Source organism: Fringilla coelebs (assembly GCF_963513975.1).
Source record: "Fringilla coelebs genome assembly, chromosome: 7".
Classification (NCBI taxonomy): Eukaryota; Metazoa; Chordata; class Aves; order Passeriformes; family Fringillidae; genus Fringilla; species Fringilla coelebs.
In genome coordinates, this window is record NC_140035.1 from 3,928,749 (window position 1) to 3,952,579 (window position 23,831).

At 38.4% G+C, this 23,831-nt stretch overlaps 1 protein-coding gene across 1 annotated transcript in view; it reads right to left on the bottom strand.

Annotated features, from left to right (window-relative positions):
• Positions 1-23,831, bottom strand: part of ARHGAP15 (Rho GTPase activating protein 15) — a 302,702-nt gene that overhangs the window by 107,520 nt on the left and 171,351 nt on the right. The window contains exon 9 of the mRNA XM_084209803.1: positions 15,783-15,881. Coding sequence (XP_084065929.1) covers positions 15,783-15,881 — 99 coding nt within the window. The remainder of the gene's footprint in view (positions 1-15,782; positions 15,882-23,831) is intronic.

The window sequence follows — 23,831 nt, forward strand, 5'->3', positions numbered from 1 at the left end:
AAGATCTTATTGTTTTCAAGACCCTATAGAAACTGTTTAATGGAAGCAATTAAAACACTGAATATGAGCATTACATACTGAGAATGAGTAACAAGTGAATATGATGGAGGATATACTTCATTCTGTTTCATATCACTCGATGGTAGAATTTCCACTTAGATATTTACACACAAATAAATAAGGGCAGTGAGAGTACAAAGCAAGTGTAATTTAAATGAGCACACAGTTCACTGCTACGCAGGGCTGCTGTTTAATGCCCAAATCAAGCTTTGCTCTGCCTCTGTCGTCTTCTCTATTGTGCTGTGCTTTGACATTCAAGAAGTTTATGGTTTAAAAGCCCCAGGAACAACAAGACTTCCTCAGGAGGCTGCCTGTAACAAGAAACTAAACCAAGCTTTGAGACTATTTGTTTTGAATGAAGCCGTCGAACACGCAGCGTGCTCACTGTAATTTTGCCCTTACCCCCAATATATACTTTTGCCATTCTGCTAGTCCCACTTCTTGCAGCTAAACAAAGTGACCTCATTGCTTTCCACTGTATTTTCTTTTAAACATTGGCTGGGATGATTGAGATTCAGGAATGTGGGAAAATGGATTCCCAAGCCACGTCCATCCCCTTTAATTCTGAGCTGTAATTTTTGGCTTGGCTTGAATCACAGTCATCACATTTCAGTCTGAATCTCTCTGTAAAGTGATCTTTCTTAAACATTTCTTTCACTCATCATGGGATCAGAAACAAAGCCATTCTAGTCTTTCAGCGAAACACTTACAAACATCTTTTTACAGCGACTCACAAGAGCTGAATTTCCTTTAAAAAATGTTTGAAAAAGAGGAGGTTTTCATTGCCTGATTGTCCTCTTTGTGAATCTTGTCATCTGTATGCCATGAGCTACAGCTATTTTAATCTGTTTTTGTTTGCAATCCATTTGGTGTCCGCCCAAGAAAATGCAGGTGATTCTAATTAACTTACTGCTGAAGATGTGGAAAAATCTCAATTGTGCGACAGAGAATTATACACTTAAAACCTTCCCTCTATTATTTATAACAGCTTATTAATGAAAATGATTACATGAATACATTTACCACCTGATTCATCTTTGTTCACTTTTTAAATCAACAAGGTTTATGCTAAAGGGGAAAAAATGCCTACCAAATACAGACCTCAAGTACACACATCAGCTTGCTGGTTTAAATGGAATGGCAGTTTAAAAGGAAATAACATTGTCTTCATGCAACACAGTATAATATCTGAAATTGCCAAATGTTTGGAAGTAGCTGTTCTCTCTCTGTAACACATTAGTGTTTAATTTTGGGAATGCTAACTTCTGTTTTGTTTACGTGCTTGTTTTCTCTTGTGATACCCCCTTCCCCACTCCTATTCCCTTTCATTTGCTGCACTTATTGCTTCTCACGTACGGGTTAGGAGGTCCACTCTGGCCAATTCCTAATTAATCTGAAATAAAATAACATTTCTTTGGTTTTTTGCTGCTTTATCAAGTACAAATTTTGTCATGCCAGACAAGAGTGATCATGGATGGTGAGGCACTGGAATGGGTTGCTCAGAGAATCTGTGGATGCCCCATCCCTGGAAATGGCCAAGGACAGGCTGGATGTGGCTTGAAGCAACAGGACAGTGTTCCTGCCTATGGCAAGGGTGGAATGAGATGAGTTTTAAGGTCCCTTCCAATGCAAATAATTCTATGATTTTATATTAAAATCAATTGAGACTTTTCTGCGAGGTGTAGCTACCAACAGGCAGTTTACCACCTTCCATTTCTATTATGCCATGCCACACTCCGACAGTCTAACTTGAATGTGATGACAATATGGATAATGCTGTTTATTTTGGGAAGGGTGAAAGCCTGAATAAAGGTTATCATTTTAGGAGAAGCTGACGATGGAAAAACTCATCCACTGTGTGACATGATCAGAACAGCTGGGGATGTAATGTGGAGGGTGGGGGAGAAGAGAGCCAAGGTATTTTGTATGTTCAAGAAATATATACAACATTGCCATTGCTTATATCCCAGCTGTGCCTGTTAACTTCTGGAAACATGTAGAGCTCAGCAATAAAGCATACTTGACTGATATTTACTGCAATGTGCATTATAAGACATTTTCTGTCACACATTATGTTCTGAAAGAGTTAAGTAACATGAAAAATACAGGCTCGAGATTATATCTGTCATGGATGAAAATACTACATTTATGCCTCATTGTAATCCATTCATTGGTTTATGTACCCCAGCCCTCCAGGGAGTGTCACAACTCCACATGATACTGCTGAGAGCTGTATTTTGCTTTTGGATTTCTGATTTAGCTGAAAGAAGTTTAAAAACACATGTAGCCTGACAACTCCCTATTGGCTATACAGCCGAGGAGGGTCAAGAGCATAAACCATTCCAGAAAAAGCCAGCTGTGACTTAGGCTCACTGTAAAGATCTGCCTCTTACAGACAGTAGCAGACAAGAAATTTATGCATTTTGCTAAATCCTCCCACTTTAGTTGAACTGTGCTTCATTGGGGGATCCATCATCACCGACACCGTGCCTGTGTTTTTTGAGCAACAGGAAACTGCACTTTGGGGGGGACCCAATGTCCTTTTAGGAGTGTGCAGAACGTCCAGTCAGGTCCACTGATACCACCAGTAGGAACTGTGGTTAAAGCTAAGGGACAGCTACAATTCTCCAAACATCCCTTGCTCTCAATGCTGATTTTAAAGAGAATTTAGTGCACAGTAGGGACAAATCTTTTCCCCTCTTTCACAATAGTGAGAGAATAAATTAGACCTCAGCAATGTCACCTCCCCATCCTGACTAGGGCTGCTTCTTGTTGGGCTTTGAACAGTTGGAAGTGGAAGATCTTCCAACTGTGGGCCAGCAAAGCCTTCAACCAAAATGGGTAAGGATTGCATTTTCTAGTCTGCAGCACCTTTGCTTGGCAAAGAGATTTTTCATTAATTTTTCTTCTTTTTTTTTAATGGTAACGACTGGGATAGGAAGTTTAAGGTGAAATAGGGATATTAAGGAAGCAACTTGAAAGTCACAGAATTGCTTCTTTCATAATTTTTTGGTTTTAGAGGTAGCTGAGGGATCCAGATAGGCCAAACACTTTTTATAACAGATCCATTACTTGATGACCTGACACTGTGCTCTGTCCAGCCTTAGATGTCCCAAGGTTATCTCTGTTATCTCCAGGATCAGGTCCTACTCAACCTTCCACATCCTCCAGCTCCTGAGCATCACTAGGGAGGGATGCCAAGGCAGAGTTTAACTGTTACAGTTCAACAGCAGCTCAAGAAATACCAGTGGGGCACTTAATAGCAGCATTTGTTTTGTTGCATAGCACAGAAGGCTGGGTGTGTGTCCTGCAGTTAGAAATTAAACCTGTTTGGGACAGGAAACACAGAGGTTCTGAGTTTCTGACAGAGGAATGTGCAGAACCCTGCTCTAAAATCTGAGCTGGGGCTCTAACGTGCAGTTGGTAGTGGGGTCTTTGTTATTCACATTGTATTGTAGGCATCTATCTTTGTGTTTGCTTTTTATCTTCAAGAGGGAGTAAACATTTAAAAAGTAGATTCTTTAGTCTAAGGCACACTATCAGACACCTTTGGGTGTTGCAGGAAAACCCAGAGGCTCTCGTGGAAGATAAGTATTCACACAGCTCTCCAACACCAACTCCATGAATTCTCAGCATTGCATATCTGCCCAACATATGAATGTGATAACACAAAGGTGTGTGTGCATGGGCACACGGAGATAACTTCTATTTAACAGACTCTTTCTCAATGCACTCTGCTCACATTTCACGACCCAATAATAGTGAAAACCATGGGATTCCACTGAATTCCCTGCCACCTTCTTTAGTGTGATAAATCTCTGTCTAAGAAGTGAGCAAAACTTTCTTGTTTTTGCGAAATTCATATTTAGTGTTATGAAACAGTGACATGAAGCAGTACTACGGGAAACAACAGAGACATTAATTTTAATATGACACAAACCTATTGTTCTTACATATTTTTCCACTTTAGTTTGCCATCTTAGCTGCAGGACTCTGCAGCTATATATATAGATTGTTTTTCCTGTCATTTCCACTGTGTTTTCTGTTCCCAAACAGGTTCAAGTAGCTTAAAAACTTTTTTTCCCCTCCATTTAATTTGGGAAAAATCTAATCACCAAAGCAACACTCAGCAAAAGATGTCAAGGTGTCTGCAGAAAAAAAACAACTCCTGAACTGGATTACAAATAGTGATAAGTACCAAAACTTAGGAGACTGGTGCATCACTCATTACTTTGGCAGAAGCAGTTTCATAGTTTCTATGCCATGGTTTGACACATATTCCAGGACAGACTACACCAAAATAGCCCAAAACTTGTAATGAATTGCTCAGGGACTCCTCAAAAAAGGTTTTTTAAGTATAGTCTGAAGAGGAACAAATTGGTTTCTGCTTTGAAATATGCAAATAAAAAAAAAAAAGTCAATGAAATACAAATTATATAACTAAAACATAGCTGAGACATGCAAGAAATACGTAAAAATACTGATTTCTGATAAGAAAACAACCCTAGTTGCCGGCAGTAAAATGCACTGTATATCTGTTAGCTGAATTTTGGGTGAAGTAAATGCATAAATATGAATATCATTTGATATTTTCATGGAAGATAATTATTTTGTAATTTAAAGCTACAGGAAGAAATTTGATTTGAATCGTTGTCTTTGTGTCTTAAAGCTGACTGTAGCATGGAATGATGTAAGGAAGGTAGAAATCCAATCTCATCCCTTTTACTGGGGTTCACATAGGCCCTCTGGTATTTCTGAAGGCTTGGAAAGATGAAGTTGGCATGAAGTGCTTTCCATATCTAATTTCCTTCTTTGGTGAAAATTCCAGTAATTATTAATGACATTTACTCTGCAGACATCCCAGGCTGTTGTAGGGTTTCTAACAGAAACCTTTTGCTCTAAGCTGTGGCCTTTGTGCTTTTAATGTAGGGCATATCAGAACACAAAAATGCAACTGAAACAGAGATAATAAAAGGCACCATTGTGAACCCTTTATAGTGTGCAAATTCAAATACTTTTCAGGCATCCACATCATGAGAGTTTGAAAAGTATTAAAAAATATCATGTCTTTGCAGCCACTGCTGTAAGGACAGACCTGCAGGTCACAGATCAGGGCACTAAATAAAATGTTTTGTAGCTGCCCTGGTTTAGTGTCAAAGTAGGAAAACCTGCCTGCATAAATAGCACCCTTCCAGAACCTTCCACCTCTTTGTTTGGATTCAAGTCTGGCTTGCAATTTGTTTGGGCTGTAGAACTTGAATGGTTTTGTTTTCAGTGGTTAGAGGAGATGCTCAGCTGGTTCAAAGTCGAGTTTGCAGTCTAAGTGAAAGCAATTTTCAATCGTAGAGGACGTATCTTATCTTTCTACTAAGGTTTATTAAAAATATGTAGCACCTGATAATTTAACACCAAATGAGTGGCTGCTGAACTTCCCCCTCTCTCTGTCCCTCTGTCTCGCACACACAAACACAGGAATGCTTCTCGCCTGCCAAGCTATGTGCCAAGATTTTGTTCACTTTAATCTCAATCATATGAGTTAGAGAACCATGAAACAAAGTTCCTACCAAGTATGCTGACAGATTTTTAGTTCTCGTGGCTCCACAGGGCATCACTACGAGCACACGAAAGAACTTTTCTTATTAAAGGTTTCTGAGCTGATCCGTTTTTCCATTTAAGTCAACATGAGCAGCATCACCATGAGGAACTCAACACTTGCTAACTGATACCATACACTCATCAAAATTATTTCATTTCTAAGTAAACAAAAAGCTGTGGTACCTCCAGCAGCATTGTGTGGTTGCTGCTGGCACGGGGAAGGCATTTGGTGGCAGCTACTTTGGGGTGTTATGTCACATAACACCACGTCAGCTCGGGACTGACAAATCAAAGCATATGGTTTCAAATGTTGGGGGGAATTTTTCCTGGGGAGGTGAAGAAAAGAGGCATGGAACAACCTCTTTCTGCCTTTTGGGGACTTATCTTCTGAGTGAAGACATTTCAGACGTATCACCTTACCCGTGGTTTGGAGGAGTCCCTGGTGATTTTAAGAGCGGCAGTATCACCTGTTAATGGCCTATAATCTTGGAAATTAAACAAGTTCCTGTCCTTTGTTTTTAAATCTTGAACTAAAATCTGGGCATTCACTTTTTTATTTTCAAATAGATAGGGCTTAAAGCCCTGAAACAACAAAATTCTGACCCATTTCCTTAACTTAAGGCACAGCCATTGACCACAAAATAGATCTATTCAGGTCCCTCAAGTCTCCACCTGTCTTGGTGGACAGGCTTATATTAATAAAGCAGGAATTATAGGAAGAAATAACCTAAATCTATTTCAAAGCAGAATAAGGATGAGAAAGCAGTTTCTGATTGCAATACCTGTTCCCCAAAAATTTCAGTTATTTGAAAGGCATTGTCTCTGACACTACAAAAGGTGCATGAAGGAGCCACAAGGGGAGAGCTGGAGGATCCAAGAGGTCTGTTGTGTTATGAAACAAAATGCTCACATTTTGCTCTGGTTTACATCTATGCCATTCTTCCCAAACCATTGTTTGAGTGGAGAAAAAAGAAGCTGGTTTGCTGTAAAATTGCATCCATGATCTGTGTGGATCCTGATCATAATGCAACAATCTGCTGAGCCAACAGACAACTGGAGATCTTTGAAAAACTTGTCAGTTCCTTGGGGGTTATCATGCAGTAGCCAATTTAGGGACAATTCTGTTACTAGATTGCTAATAATATCAGTTTCATAATTTCAGGGGAGTAAAACAAGCTAAAGAAATCTTCTCTTGAAGAAGTGAAAGCCTTCACATAAAGCCTCCTTTTTAATCTGTCCTCCCCCTTTGCCCTCTGCCTTCCTTCTGAAGCTCTCTCAATTCCTCTCACTTAGGTATCAATCCCATTAGACTGTGGTATTATATGATTAAAACATTGATGTAACACAAGCTGCTACAGCAAATAATTGAAGTAATAAAATACAACTGCAGTTATTTGCTCTCTTGAATTGCAGGCAGGAAAAAAAAAAGGAGACTGTTTTTTTTCTAACTGACCCCACAGTGTGGCATATGGACAGTAAAACTTCTTTTTTAGTGTGTTTTCTTTTATTGCTGTTAAACTTTTTTGAAAAAAAATTATAGTGTAGTTGTAGTAGTTTTTTTTTTTCCCAATAGGGAAAGTGATTAGTTTGCATTGTGGAATTATGATTATGTTTTCATCATATTTAAAAAAAATACAACTTTCTATTTAAGCAGGGAGATATTGAAAGGATCTGAAATTACACCTCTTTTCCTTTTAAAGGAACTTAATGGACCTAACTTCTATTTTTGTGTGTGTTTGTGTGTGAGTGAACATCTCTTCTAGGCCAAGATTCATTTTGTCAAGTGTTAGCCCAAAGTGTTCTATTAATGGCTGAACTGCAAAGTCTGACTAAATGGGGTTTGCAGTGGAAATCCTGCCAACTCCTAGTCTGTGATGGCATGTGTACTGTACCAGGGCATGGTGCCTCACAGCCTCAGCTTATTCAGGGGGAAAAGAGAGGAGTTTTGTGCCTCTCTTTTTACCTTTTTCATGGCTGGGAGGTGAATACCCTCATGTGTCAGCTTCCCTGAATCTGCCTGTGACCAGGGGGTGAGTCAGGACCTTCATTCCCTCCTAGGCACAGAGTAAGCAACACACACACACAGAGTCAGCTGGCTTTAAATTCCTCTGGACTTTTTTGTTTCAGTGCATGCAAGTGTCAACTCCTTGATTTACAAAGTGTATTAACATTATTTTAATATCTAGAAAACGTTGTTTGATTCTTTTTTATTTCGTAGGTTAAGTGGTTTGTTTTATTTATTATGCCTATTGAACAGGATTTTATGGAAAATTCGGAAGACAAAATGCCCTGTTTCCTTCTACATGTTCACAAATAGATATATTATACAATGCTAGAAAAAGGCAAAAGGCCAAACTCATCTCTGGTGTAATTCCAGTAAAAGCAATAAAATTACACAAGGCATGAATTTGGCCCAGGCATTGTAAATGTTACTCTGGTGAACACTGAGTGTCTGCTTGTTGTTACTGGCATGGCTTAAAATACAAATCCCCCCATTTTTTCATAGAAATGGATACATTCCTCTGGAACAGATTAATCAATGAACCAGGTATCAGGTAACTATGACAAAGACAACAACTGGTTCAAATACCTGCCTGTTTTATGGCTTTTTTCCTCTTCTAACCAACTTAGAGCTTCTTCTTTCAAAATTTTAAATAATTATATATTTATTCTCTTTTGTGCCTTGTCATTACAAGGCTTTTATTCCTTTTTTCATTTTTTTCCTTTTTGTCTGTTGTCTCCTTTTCTCTAATTTGTCTTGTATGCCCTTCCGTGATGTTTCCTGTTGACACTTCTTGATATTTTTTTCTAACTCAGAATGTGGCTTTCTAGCAGACACAGAGGCCCCAGAGTGAATACCCTTCAGAGCCAACTCTGACTTGGACCTTGCACAACACTATTAACTGGCTCTTACTCTAAGAAAGGTGGCTATAGTGGGATTGCCTGAGCCTGAAGACAGGAATGGCTGAGGAAATCTTGCCAATATGTTTGCACTAAATTCAACCGCTCTTAATTCCTACTCAAAAGAAGAGTTTATTAAAAAACAAAACCAAAAAAAAAAATTAAAAAAAAAAGCACCAAACTTTTTAAATCACAAACTTGCAAGGGCTTTTCTCAGAACTTTGTTGTTTTATGTTGCATTCATCTGTACGTTTGAGTTTATGCTCGTTGGCCACTTTAAAGTAAACATAGTTCAATGCCCTCAGAAACAGATTTCTTCTGCACACTAGAATTCCCTGGAAAAAGGCTTTATCTGCTGAACTGCTGGATATTTTTGTGTGCCTGCAATTTTTTTTTTCTATCAGTTTGTTTTGTTTCCTCTTTTATTTTTTTTTTCTCTTTTCTTTTACATTCAGTGCATATAAAAGTTGGGAGCAGAAGCCTCATTGGAACAAGATAGAATCATAAAAGGAATCTCATCACAAGTTAAACAGTACAAATTGCACATTCTTCATGGAAGTATTAGCTTTTAGTGCGTGCCTGGATCCAAGCACAATAGATTATCCCAAAGTGGGAAAGAATGAACAGTACAAAATTAGCAGAACTGGGGGCTCAGATCAGTTGGTGGAGCAACATGATCTCTGTACTTTCAGGGTACTGAATTCTAAAGCCACTGGAAACAGAATGTAAAATTATATCAGAGTAAGCAAGGAAGCATGTGTAGACCTGGGAGAATCAAACAAGAGATTGGAAAATACATTTCCAGAGGAGAATAAGTACTGAAAATCAGTGAATGAACTTGTAGGAAACAAACTGCTATTCATGAAGAATTTCTTGCTCTGAGCATAGAAAGATGCGAGAGTAAAAAAACACAGAATACATTTCAGTGGTTGTTCAGGGGCCAAGTGCTGTTGGAGAATAATCCTGCACTCAGACAGAAATATAAAATGGGACAGGATAGGTCAGTCTCCTGAGGTTTCCCTTCTCAGGGAAGCCTTGCCAGAACAAATCCTTTATGCCACTGGCTGCTGGGTTTGGTCTAACCGTGCTGGGAAGTGTCCCAGGAGCGCTGTGCATTTACTGGGAGCCCAAGATGGTGGTGGGCACACCCTGGCACAACTACCCTGTACTTTCCTACTGCCTCCCTCAGGGCCTCAGGGATGGGAATCAACTATTTTTGAGTACCAAATAAAATTTAAAATTTTGTTTAAGCTAAATAAATCCTGAGGAACATGCTGTTGGACTTAAACCTGTTAATGAAAATTATAATGCATACAGAGGTGGAGATGGGTGGTGGAATCATAGTCATGGTGGAGGTTCAGTCATTCCCCATCCCTGGAGTGATTTAAAAGCTGTGTAGATGTGGCACTTGGGGACATTGTTGAATGGTGGCTGTGCCAGTTCTGGGGAATGGTTTGACTCGATGGCCTTAGAGGGCTTTTCCTACCTAAACAATTCTGTAAATTTCTAGGGGTTTTATACAGTGGCTGTGAATCTATCCCTTGGCCGTACAAGCTTTGTGTCCTCTGCCATCCTCACTGGTTTATCATCCACTCACTCCACCATACCAAAGCCAACAATCCCAGCATGGGAATCCTCAGCTTTAGGAGGTGTTTGGGATTTTTTTTTCTTTTAAAATACTTCTGCAGTGCTTTCTTCCATTAGAAAATGAGATAGCATTAGACTCTTTTAAAAACTCATTTTTTTCCTAGCAACATAAATATATTCACAATACTTTATATTTTTTAAAACTCATTTCCTCTTTGCTTAACTCCTTGAGATAAGTGAACTCTCCTCTGTGTAAACATTCTACCAGAATACTGACTACCTTTTAAGCCATGTATGATTTAGAAGGTAATGAAATATCACTTTCTTTTTCTTTTTTTTTTTTTTATAAATAGGTTTTAAAGTGCTTTTAGCTGCACTTTAGCTTTTAGATTAACAGATAAAACTGATGAAAGAGACACAACCTTCTGTCACAGGGCAGCATGGCATTTGGGAGGTGAGGTAGTTTAAAATACTGTTTTTATCTTCATTTCTCTCCATTGGGATGACTGTATTTCTTTGCTACATCCCATAAGCTACTTTATCTTTGCCCATAAAGTCATTTTCTTCCTTAAACCCTGAATATTCTGCATCATGAGACTGTGTGTCTGCATGTCTGCAATGATCCTGTGCATAATGATAATAATCAAGTTCAGCTATGGACATTAAGTTAACTAAAGCCAAAAATGAGTATCAGTTTTAAGCACTTTGGGGTGGCAGAATTTGGAGCCCATGAAAAATCTGAATTTTGGAGAGAAAGAAGTTAATTTTTTTTTTCAAAACCATTCCTTCTTAAAATTGCACTTCCAGCTCTTAAGTGCCTGAAGGTGCCCTCTGAAGTCTCACTGGTGCTGTCCCAGATCACCCCCCAAGCCAAGAGCCCCACACTCAGAGGGGTTTTTGTCACTGCTCTTATTTAACATGATTTGTTCCCTGGGTCTCAGTGCAATGAAACCCAGTAAATAACACACTGGACACACAGAGAAGATAACAAAAGGAAATAGTTAAGGTACTATAATAATTTTAGCCATTCTTTTTTCAGGTCACTATAATCTGCCCAAAGATAACTAATTGTTCAAAGTAAACATTCCACTCCGACCACAAAAGGAATCCATTACACAAACATATAATTCACAGTCATTTTTAGTGGGTTGTAAACAGTTTGGAATGAGCATAAAATGGGACAAAAATCAAAGTGAGCATTTAGAAATGAAAAAGTGTTTGCTACAAAAGGTCAGTCCCTTTACTTGGCAAACTATGTAGAAAAGCCTGGGAAAATGTTGAACACACAAGCAGTAAGGGAATTTTAAAGCCAACAACCTCCCTGTTTCTTTAAACAGACATCGGAACCTATAACTGGATCCTGTCAAACAAACGACTGCAAAAAAACATAACAGCTGCTAAGAAGTAAAGTTGAAAGATAAAGTTTTCTAAGCTAAGAACCTTCTCAGAAGTGGACTAAAGGTCTTTCTTAAATCTTTAAGCAAGGTTATGGATCCCAGGGTGGCTTTTAGGCATTGAATCAAATATGTAATTTTGTGTATCATTCCTGACAGAGCATCCTGTGCTCCAAGAAAAGCAACAGAAAACAATATCTGCAACGTCCAGCTCAGCATGGAAACAGTACCTGTAATCACCAGCTTTGCTGCCTGCAGTGTCATTTTTCAAGTCATTTAGGCTGATTTGAGAACTCTAACTTGGATTTGGGAATGGAGGGAGAAAATGAAGGATGTTTCAAAAGAGAGATGAAAGTTAAATTATATTTCCCTGGAGCATTAAGGCTGTATTTCTTTACAAAACCCCAGCCACACTGGATACCCTGGGTAGGTTTAGGATACAGACTGCTAGGGGTGTTCATTTACTCTGTCATTAGACACACAGACAAATGATCTTCCCTGGAAAAGAGTTTAGTATCAGACTGTTTTCACACGATAAAACACTACTATGAGAAGTATTGGATGGCATGTTGTTGAGGTACAACGCAGACTGATATTTTCATTTTTTTTTTAATGCATTCTACTCATGCTTTTCACATATTTTTTAAAAAAGAAATGCAAAAAAAAAAAAAAAAGGCAGGACTTTTAAAGGGTCATGGATAACAAAATAAATAGGCGACTCCAGAAATGACTGGAAATGATATCTGGCCTAGAAACACCAAAAAGTCTTGCAATGGGCCCCACCCTTGGCAGAAGTGAGCAGTGTGTGAGTTACAGTGCTCTGGGAGGATTGTCCCAGGCTCTCCTCCCTGCACTGCTCAGCTCGGGGCTGGTGCTACCTGTCAGACACTTCCCAGGGAGAAGAAGGAAGCAGATTGAAGAACAGATTGAAAAACAGGAATACAGATTGAAAAGGCCGGGTCGACAGATAGCCCCAGAAAAGCCTGAGGTCCATCCAAGGTAGGTGTGGATGGCAAAGAAGAAACAGAAAAAAACCCACAGAATGTGCTGTTCCATCAAAAACTTTCCACTGAAGTCCCTGAGAAGACAGAAAATGAAGAAATGCTGGAGGTCTTTGAGTAGTCCCTGTATTCCTTCAATCTGATTGCTGCATGATATAGAATTATTCTCTTATCCTCATCTGGTCACACCACAGACATGGGAGGTTTTTTTTTTTAGGATATTGCATGAAATTCTACAGATACAATGCATTTTCCCAGGATAATTTTGACTTTAGAGGCGAGGCACTGGTCTAGATAGCTCAATAATCAGGACTACAAGTTCATCAAAAATTATGAATGAATAATTCAGTAATTATTATAAGTAATTCATAAGTACAGGAAGAATGAAGAGAAAATCTGAGCTTCCTTAAAAAAAAAAAATTAAATGTGACTATTTCCTTGCAAGTATGGGCACATTTTTATTGCCTCTCTCTATTAAATTCCACTACCAGCTCTGCAAGGTGGCTGAGAAAATGGAGAAAGACCTTCTGCTTCACAGTTGTACTTCAATAGCTAAAAATACAAAAGGAGGCTGAAAAAGTGGAATTCATTCAATTTTTATCACATTCACAAGTGAATCCTTGTTGGATAGATAAATATGCATTATGGTCTGAGATTTTTTTAGATCATATCTTAGAAAGCACCACTGTTCTGAAAAGGTGAAGAAGCAAACTAGAGGACAAATGACCAAACTCTGATCTAAGTTAGAGCAGAGTACATTCAGAGTGTACATCCTTTTGATCTTCATTTTAAAACAGTGTAACTAAACAGGAAATCTTGCCAATGGATAATGACAACCTGTACATTTTTAATCTGTGGGAGAATATTGCTAATTTGGCTATTTGTAACCTTGTCTACACAGGAAAATATCCTAATTAATATCATTTATTCAGATCCCTGCTAGACTTTCTTTCTGTGTGCAGTGATTTTACTTTAAAATTCAGAAAAACAAACAGAAAACCAGTAGGTGAACAAAAACTAAATCCATGAGCTGATAGCTAAGAACACAACCATTCAATGGAGCAGGAATGGTTTGAAAGTAACATTTAGGGATGGTCTCCTAAGGTCCTTTTTTCCTAATAACGCTTTATCTGAAGCGAAGCACGCACGTAACATTTTTGGTACAGTTACAGTATGTGGATGATATATTCTCTAAATAGGAAAAGAAAGCTTTTCTACCACAGCCAATATGCCAGCTGTACCGAGTATCTAGGCCATCTTACTAAGACTATGAAAGTAAACATACAGTTTTCATTAAATGTGCCTTTCCCATAATTGGTACATAAGTATTTCCCATGACTCTGCAGTTGAGTGTCTTGGCTGGAGGCATATCTGGCCATTAAGAGGAGGGTTTCAGATCTGTTGAGTCTCAGCCATGCCGGGAGACTTGGCACCTCCACATGCTGCTTCCTAATACCAACCCCGGCACAAAATGTCATCAGAAGCTTGCATAAACATTGGACTTAGCTTCACATAAATTACTGCTGTCCTGAGATAGTTTATGCCAGAACTCAGTAAAAACAACACTTTGAGTAAATAGAATGTGAGTAAATGGAAGCATCTTAATCCAAGAAAACGATAATAGAAAAAAAAAACTGCATATCAAATATAAACTCATAAATATAGTGATAACATGAAATTTTTATCTCATGCCATGTGATTAGCTTTTATTTACTTGTTAGGCTAACCAAAAGGGGTAAGCTTCTCTAAGTTACAGCAAGTTTGAAGGAAACACAAGAACTACAGTGCAGTACTCAGAAGGATGACCGCCTTTGAAGGAACAGTGATACATCCAGTTTCTAATATGAACATTTTTTGGATAAGCACACAGACAGTAAACATCTAATTACATTCCTTGAATTTTTCTATTACAGTTCAGCAGTGCAGAGACCTCTGGCCTCGCTTCTGCTTGGAGGAGGGAGTGTTCAGATACTCCAAACCATCTATGAAATATCCAGCACATAGCACATTCTTGAGGGAGCTTGCGCTGAGGTTGTAACCAAGCAGTTTGTGAGACATGTTCTGCATGGAGTGGCATTTTTGCAATCTAATCTCTGCCTTTCCTTTTCATGTTCTGAATTTCACCTCACAATTCCTCCTCTATTAATAGGCACTTCACACATTTTTCCCCCTTTTTTATCCAGCCTCCAGCCTTCCTCCACAAAAACCCAATGCTACTATCTCCCCCTGCTGAACAATCTCCAGTTTGTTTCAGTCTCTGACTTCCTGCCAATCATTCTGGGAATAATAATATCCCAGTGCACTCTTTCCTGTATAATTAAAGCATGAATTTCCCTGAGTTTGAAACTCCAGGGTAGTTTTATTGCACCTTTCACTATAAAACCAGGTAACAATGGCAGAATTAAAATAGCTTTTGCCTTTGTGGGTAACGCTCTAAGTATCTTTTTATTTTTCATGGATTCTCTTGTTCTGAGACTCCGGTATATGGCAGTGACAATGGGTTCACCCAGCCTTATTCTGAAAATAAATTTTCTATCTTTTGCAAGATATATGTTTCCCCAGATCCCTGGAACAAGTTGTAAACTTGTAACAGATGGTGATGAAGCCTCACATTTTTATACAATACATTTTAAGATTCTGCATCTACCGCATGCACCTTCCAAAGAAAATGACCTTCAGTGAGAGAAGATACACACTTCAGAAAGGAAGGCAAGCAATGGTGTTAAGTACATCTTTTTTACACTATGAAAATCCTTCTTATTAATCAAAACTTTTAATGAGGATGGATACGCATTTCAGTATTTTTGCAATATCATGGCTTTTAAAATAACTGTAAAAATTAGACACCTGTACTCATTAAGAAAAAAAAAAATGGCCGTGCTAGAATAACATTTATTTTGGTTAAATACAGTTCAAGACTTAGGAAAAAGTATTGGCCTTACATTCACCGGGGATTTTAGAATGAAATTACTGACATTTTATTGATGGCTAACATTTGCTTACCCAGAGAAAGACTAAACCAACAACATGTCAAAAAAAAAAAAGGAATAATCAGCATGAATGAGTTCTATTAATGTCTTATCATATAAAGAAAATAAAGATACACAGAATGGGATGTAGTTCCATTCATAACTATATTATAGAGTGTACCTGTCTGCCTACCCTGGTAATCCAATCAGAGTTACAAGGTTAAAGTTTTGATTACTATTAGAGAAAAAAAAGTATTAAATAATAAGGTACTCACCTCTTTTTTCAACAGCTTCTATGCAGAGTCTTACAAACTGGGGAACTGTAGATTTCTCATGCTCACAAACTGAGTGCAAATGGGAGCCAAAAATTTGATCTACATTTGGAAGACAAGAAGAAAATACATTAAGGCATATTATTATTGGTGGGATTTTTCTCTCTTTTCAGCTTGCCTATTAATTTAAAACTCAGATATTGAAGATACATAGACAAAACTGGAACCAAATCCTTTTTGAGTCCTAGTGGTCACTAGCTTCTGCCCCAGAACCAAATCCCTTCACATCTGCTGCTCATGGTGCTTGATGCTTCCCTCTGGATTCAATTTTAATTGCCACTTGCCCCTTAATTTTGACCTTTCTAAGGCTTGGAGGTCTCCAGAATTTGGTTGGACGTGCCATAGAAAATGTGCAGGCAGTTCCAGAGCTACAGCTCCCTAAGTCATTGAAAACAAATGTCTACATGATGCACTTGGTCCAGCCTAGAAACTCATCTGGTTGGGTGACCTGTCCCTTCCATGCATTTGGAAGTTTCACTCTTCCATGGAGCATTGTGTGAGGGCAAGGACTTCATTACTTTGCATCATCAGGACTCGGTACAATTTCATCTCAACTTCACAAAATCTTTTTCTTTGCTGATCGAATTGCCTGCTCAGAAAAACAGAAGATACTAGATGTCTTTTGATGAGGATTTCATCTTACACCATGTTTAACTAATGATTAGTCCCACTTCCCTCGTGAGCAATCCTTTAACTAGATCATGCCAACTTTTAGTTTTTGTGATTTCAAAGTTTTGATCAACTTTGACTGTTGATCTTGAAACATATTTGTATTAGCAGGTTCAACCCGTCAGATTACTAATTAGCTTCCTGCACCTCATTTCCACTCTGTGTGTTTGAGAGATTATGAAAAGAGCAATCAGTAACAGGGACGTTGTCAGCTAAAATCAGAATGAATCAAACAGATGAGAGGAACTATTCAATAGGAGCCAGTTAAATGCTGAAACAATAGGAGTGTACTGTCATCATTTATCCGAAGAGACAGTCTCCATATAGCATTTCAACAGAGCACTACGGTTTGTAAATTGGTGTGGAGGCTTTGAAAATTATTACATACATAGCTGAAAGGTGATAGCACCAGTCTGGACTTAGCATAGAAAACCCAGCAGCTCCCATGGAACTGGATGTTTCCTCCATAGTCAGTGCCATACTGGACAATAACCAATTGCTCTTTGCTCTAAAACCAACTTATCCTCACTAACAAGTAAAAACCTATTTTTTAAAAAAAAATTCTGTGCTGCAATGAGCTTCTTTTTCATTAATCACCACTATTCCATACTCAGCTCAGATTTCAAGAGTGACTCGATTGCCTTTTCTTTCCTGGCACCCAGAGCAGGGAACACAGTGACAGAACCAAGGTGCAGGGCAGGGGTCGCTTTGGACTCCTCGAGATGCGCCAGGGCAGCTCACACCAGCACCTCCCAAAGTGTGTGATCTGCATTCTGGGAGAGTACACCCGAGCTTGAATTGAAGTTAGTCAGAGTTTGGGCTGCAGAAGGGATGGAGGACTGGGTTCACAGCACTGCTCTGAGGAAGGTTGTGTGCATGTGTGGCGTTAAGCATTAGCGAACAGTCTGTTACATGTTTTGGGGTTATGTTTCTGACAAAGCACAGTCTGGTTACATTTTCTTCATAAAACATTTATAGCTGCCTTCAGTGGCAATTATACATACAGAGATTTATGATTAAAATGTACTAGCACTTCCTCTTTTGACATCTTAATTGTTTTTTAAAATTTTAGCAAAGACCTGTCAAATTCTTTGCATAATATGGAATGGTCTCCAATGTAAATTATGTTAAAAAAGAAGTAAAAACATGTCTTATTGGGTGGACAAAGACACTTGTAAACAATTTCAGAAGCAAAACAGGCAAAGAACTGCACTTTGTTTAGATGGCAACACATAAGAACTGAAATGAAATTAGTGTGTTGCTGTTCAGCAGTTTCTCTTCTGTGTTATAACCACTTTATAATCAACTTCTAGGATTATTTCACAGTTACTCTTTCAATCTTCAACATGAACACAAAGTATTTGGTATTCCTGGGAGGAAATTCTGAACAGGCTGAAAAGAGTTTTACCATTCTCACCTAGTCCATTACTTCATTTCTTGGTTCAGATTCTATATGTTCACTAAAATATTTAACCTAATTTTTAATGCCTTTCACTGCATGGATACAGTCACATTTTGTACCCCACAGTTAAGTTTTAAATCACCTCTTCTTTAGAACACAGTCACTCAGGATTTTTATTTTGGATGGAAGAGCAGCAAAATAGCATTGCAATTTTGTTCACAGCTCTGGTGCCTAGCATCCTATCCCTCTCCTTGTACATTCATCTCCGATCCTCTCTTTTCATTCTCCTTCCCTCTCCCGACATTCCAACAGATACAAAGAAAACAAAGTACTTGGATGTTGCTACAAAGCTATGGTAAAACAATAGCACGCAACTGCTTTGGAGGGTTTTTTTCCCCTTCTAGAAATTCATGAGTATTTACAAGTACATGATCTCATGAGTCATTCAAATAAACTCAATTCTGAGTACTCCTGGACCACAAATTCCATGACTCTCTCTAATCAATTGATTTTTTGCTGGGTCTGTTCCTCTACACACACATGGGAATGGCAGCAGTTCCACTGCCACATTTACACTTGTGGAGGTCACAGGGATACTTGAGAAAAACTCAGTTAAGATTTGTTTGTGCAGTATTTCAACACACAAGGAATGGCGAATTGCTCGCTTTTATATGTAAGGTTTGTATGTAACTAAAATTAAAATATTATTTTCTTATTGGTTTATAAGTGTAGAGGTATACATATTTTAAAACTAGTTTAAGGGAAAGCTCTCCAGAACATTTTTTCAAAAAAATAAAAGAACTGATCCCAAAGGGATAAGGAAAGCAAAAACCCCCTTTGTTTGATTTATTTCTGATAAGGTCCTCCAAAACTTCATCTTTTATGACTTGAAAAAAAGAGATGTACACAACACTCCTAACCTCCTGTTATGACAGTTTATGTTTCCTATCCAGCTTATTTAACTCAAATGCCTGGGAAATAGACACAATTACCACCTTATGGAATGCTACTTAACTTTAAATGCTCCCCTCTGAATAGAAATCCACTTTATCTTCTCAGAGTTATTCCAGTTTCTCAGGAATTATTTCCTCTATAGGCTCCTGAAATGTTCTTGTTTCATCATTTAAAAATTTAAACTAACAATTGTTCAGAAATATCTTTTATTAGAACAAAGGCAATTCCCATGCAGTGGATTCTGTTCACAAGGGCTCGTACAAAGGAGCTGCATACTATGCCCATATACAGCTTTAATCATTCACTCTTTCAGCTGTTATCAATTTAAAACCAATGAAACTCCCACACTGAGTCCATTTGAGCAGTCAATTTTAATATCTTGGGGCATCTGTAGTTATTCTGAATTGGCTGCAAAAGCAGAACTAACAAGTTAAGCTCTAACCATAAGTCTACATCAGGCTGGTAAACCATACATCAAACACCGACAGTTAGTCAATACTGTAGTATGAAAAACCAACAAGCATTTTTAAGAAGAGCAATATATTCATAATATGTTTGGTGGTATGGTTTACATTACACATCCCTGCTATCTGCACGTTAAGAATTCTGCTGGAGATGGTGGGGTGTGTGACAGCTTCACACAGGGATACAAAACCAGACACCAGAAGAGAAGGGAACGGACGTTCACAAGTTGTATAATATAAAATGATGATTATGGCTGCAATGAATTGCTCGTTCTGGGCAGCTTCAAGTTTTCCCTAAGCTTGACAGGGCTACTTTTTTTTTTTTAATTTTGAGTAGCTCTTTCCAGCTGCAGCAAAGCCACTAACCCTGGGCTGCAGAAATCTCGACTATGGGAGACAATTCTTCTGGAAAAGAAACAATTAAAACAAAATCACTAAAGCCACATCCTCACTGAGAATGTCATTGTTTAACTGTTTTGGGTGTACATGGATGAGATGTGGCCACACTTGGAAGAAACTCATACTTCAGTGTTTTTTATTAAAAAAACAAGGAAGGGCATGTCCAATACTCCAAAGTCTCAGGAAGAAGCTTAAATTCTGGCATGAGACGAGATGGTATAGTGCCCAAGATTTTAGAAATGTGAATTATATCTATGTAATCCTATGCCTTTCAGGAACACAATTAACTGTACAACTTCTGGATTTGAATTGCTGGACTAACAGAGCTTTGCATCAACATCCAAGTAATTTGTTTTCTTTGTATCTGCTTGAATGTCGGGAGAGGGAAGGAGAATGAAAAGAGAAAAATCAGAGATAAATGTACGAGGAGAGGGATAGGACAGTAGGCACCAGAGCTGTGAACTTTTGCAGAGGGAAGTCATGCATTTGGAGCCATATTCTTAAAGGTGACTTCTTCTAGCTGCTCTATCTGTAGTCAGACACATTAAGTCAGACATTAAAGTGATGCTGATTCCAGATTGGGGCTCCAAATAATGCCATGACACTTTTACAATAAGTGGGGCAGGTCTTCAGCTGACTGAAGTCGGCGAGGTTGTCAATGGAACTCCCCTGATTTATGCAAGCTGGGAATCTTGCCAGTCCTTTTAATGTGAAGATTTACTATATATCGTTGATCCGTGGTGGTCATCAATTAAAAAAAAAAATTACATTTGTGAACAGTTACTATTAAGTGGCATATGAGCCGCCAGATTTGTTTCACATTCTCAGAAAAAGGGAAAATAGTACCACAGACACAGGTCTCTCTTAAGAAATTCTGGTGTTTTACTGGGGACAAGAGCTTGTTTGAATTCAAAGAGAGGGTGTCTGCTGTACTACTCAAAACACTTCTCCCAAAATGAGACATTTAAAAATTCTCTGAATCATTTTTTAGCATCATGTCAAAGGAACAAATCACTTTGTTCAGCGTCTGGCCATCCACAAGGTTTAGGAAAATTGCTTCCAAATGTCCATATCAAAGAAAGAAATACCCTTGTGACCCATTGTCCCTGCAAGTCGAAGGAAACATTTCCCAACTTTCCCTAAGCTCTGATGTGCACCAGAACACTTGCAAAATTCCTTCACAATCTGCAAGAATTACAGAATACAACAAAGGTGGGCCTTAGTCTGCTCTTCTGGACTTCTCATGAACATTCTGCTCATTACATTGAACTACTCCAAGGTCCAGTGAAACATATGATAGAATAAAGACATTTTCCCTTGCCTGGAAATGGGATGGTTGGTGATCTCTGTGCTGTGATCTGCACAACCACCAACATATGCTGAGCCCTGTTCTATAGGCTATCAAGCCAAATCACAGCTAGTTCCTTTCACTAGCAATTGAGTGGCTTTTATTTTCATCTTGAAACAGTTGTAACTGTTCCAAATTTTATGCTGTTTTGGTTTTTGCCTTAGCTTATGAAATATATTCAATGGAGTTCCTTCAGTGTCTAGCTCTTGGGAAAGAAAGATCCACCCTAAAAGAAAAGAAACCTAAATAAATTTCTTGCCAGCTGCATAGCTTCATTTTCCTCATTTCCCACAGTGTCATTTATATGAGGTTGTTGCTCATGTTTTTTCACTCTTTGCTGAGAGTGTATTTTGTGATAGTGTATTACCAACACAACCATCATAGCTTTAAAATCACAGTTTCACAGAAGTTTCTTTTCCTTTGTTGATGTAGAAAATCTCAGAAATCAAGATGCTAGGAGGCCAACATCAAGTTGAAGGTTGGCAATTCATTTTGGGTAATACTAAATCATGACAAAGCTCAAACATAAAGATCAAAGTTCAATTATAGACTATAAAGTAGTTTTAAAAGAGAAGATTTATATATTATTTTTCTAGCATATTAGTGCAGATTCTGTAAATTCTGAGAATATTTCAATGCCGAGGAACCAAGGACCCCTGCCCTAGTGTATAAATTTGAACAGTTGTTCTCAAAATAACACTGCTCAGATGGCAGACGTGCGACATGCCTCTTATTTACTATTTCTAGGTGGTGTGCAAGTGTATATCTAAGAACAGAAGTGTGCTTAGAGACACAAACACATTCCACAATGTCCCTGCATTGCACTTCATCTCAGAAATGCTTCAAAAAGCTCCAAGACCAAGGATATTTTGTGTAAGCATGAGTGAGATGGAGCAAGGACAGATGATCTTCATTAGAGCTCTGGCTGGAGCATGAAGAGCCCCAGTCACCAGCCCTTTGCAATGAATGGAGCCAACGGGCCGTTCCCATTCTGGCTTCTTTTCTGCACAGGACTAGAAAGCAAACGGGACAATGATGACAAAAATAACTTTTTGTCATGCAAAGTGTCGGTGCATCTTCATTTTCAGATCAACATGCAGCTAACATTTAACCATCAGTCTTCTACATTCCCTGCTCTGAGTGCTATCCTCCTTCCTATTTTCATTTAACTCCCTACTTGACTTTCTACGTGGATATCTGCTACACGCTACACAAGCAAAGTTTGGGTAAGGGTTAAATGACAATCACATAATTTCTAGATTTCCTGATAACAGTGTTGGCAGAACAAAGTACCCCAGGAGATCAAACTGCTATTTAATTTTGAAGCCTGTATTCCCAAATTTGGTTAATGTGGAGAAATGTGTGGAGTCTCCTGGCCAAGTGTGCACGCATCAGCGACTCACTGAGCACAGGACTATGTTTAAGTGAACTTACCACCTTAAAATGTATTTACTCATGACTATAATTTACGTGTTAAATTTATTGGAGTTTTGGTTCCAGTGTGACATACAATGTAAAAAATCAATATAGATTTGAGAGCTTTATAGTGCCCCTGGCAAATATGAATAGCACTTGATGAAAAGTGAAGGTTTTCACAGCACCTACAGTGCCACTGCATTGGAGTAATTAACACCACACGCTTCACAGATATTTATATCAATTCTTCACCAGCACACAGAACAGCTCTTTGTCAGGAATTTGGTATCAAGATGTCCTGCAAGGCTTTATACACACTTTTATTACAAGCCCCTATTTTAAGGGATTTACAATTCTGACAGAAGTATTTCCCTATGGAATAAAAGGTCGTAGGCATGTTCTGAGAGCTGGAGGAATTTTTTCTTGTAAAAATTGGTTAACATTTTTTTCCCTTAAGAATCAAGCAAATAAATAGTTCTGAGGGGTTTCTGCAACCATTTAAGTCACCTTTAGAAAAATAAATAGATGCATCTTGTAATGCAAAAATTTGGCAAGCTTTTCATTGGTAATCTGGGCGGTTGAATTTTGTGATTTAAAAATATTCTAATACGAGACTAAAAATTAACATTTAAAAGTGGTCTCTGCATAAGAACTGCAACTGCATTTTCATAACATTTTAACAGATTAAGGGGATAAACTGTGGTGAAGACAATGAAGGAACCTTATCAAATGAACATTTCACATAGACTTACTGTAGATTGGAATTAAGCCGTGCTAACGAACCCTGCCTCATTTGCATGGCCAAAACCTAATCCTAATGAAACTTCATGGTAGATAACTAATGTGTTTTCTTCATGGCAACGTTAGTTTGGCAATAAAACCGTGCCTGCTACAGATTCTGAGTTACTGAGCCACCAATCAACAGCACCACTGTTGTCCATGGGAAAGTATCCCAGGTAGAACCAAGTTATGCTTATGAATCAAGAGTTTAATGCAACTCTAGCCAAACCCAAATTCACCTGGCTTTCCTAGAGAGAAATATTACAGGGTGGATTTGAGTTATGCTAATGAATCTGGATTTGTTAGCAGGGATCACATCTGACCCCTATGCAACACTGCAGGAGATTCATCAGCCACATTTTATTACACCAAAAAACCCCCAACCCTTAAATCCAGAAATTAAAAGACTGTAAATTACTCTTCTTTTACTGTAATAACTGAAACAAACTAGCATGATGCATTCAAATCCCACCCTCAACTCACAAAGTACTTCAAAAAGGCCAAACCCTCCAAAGTATTGAAATCAGTTACTACAAACGAGTAAGGACAGATCCTGAATG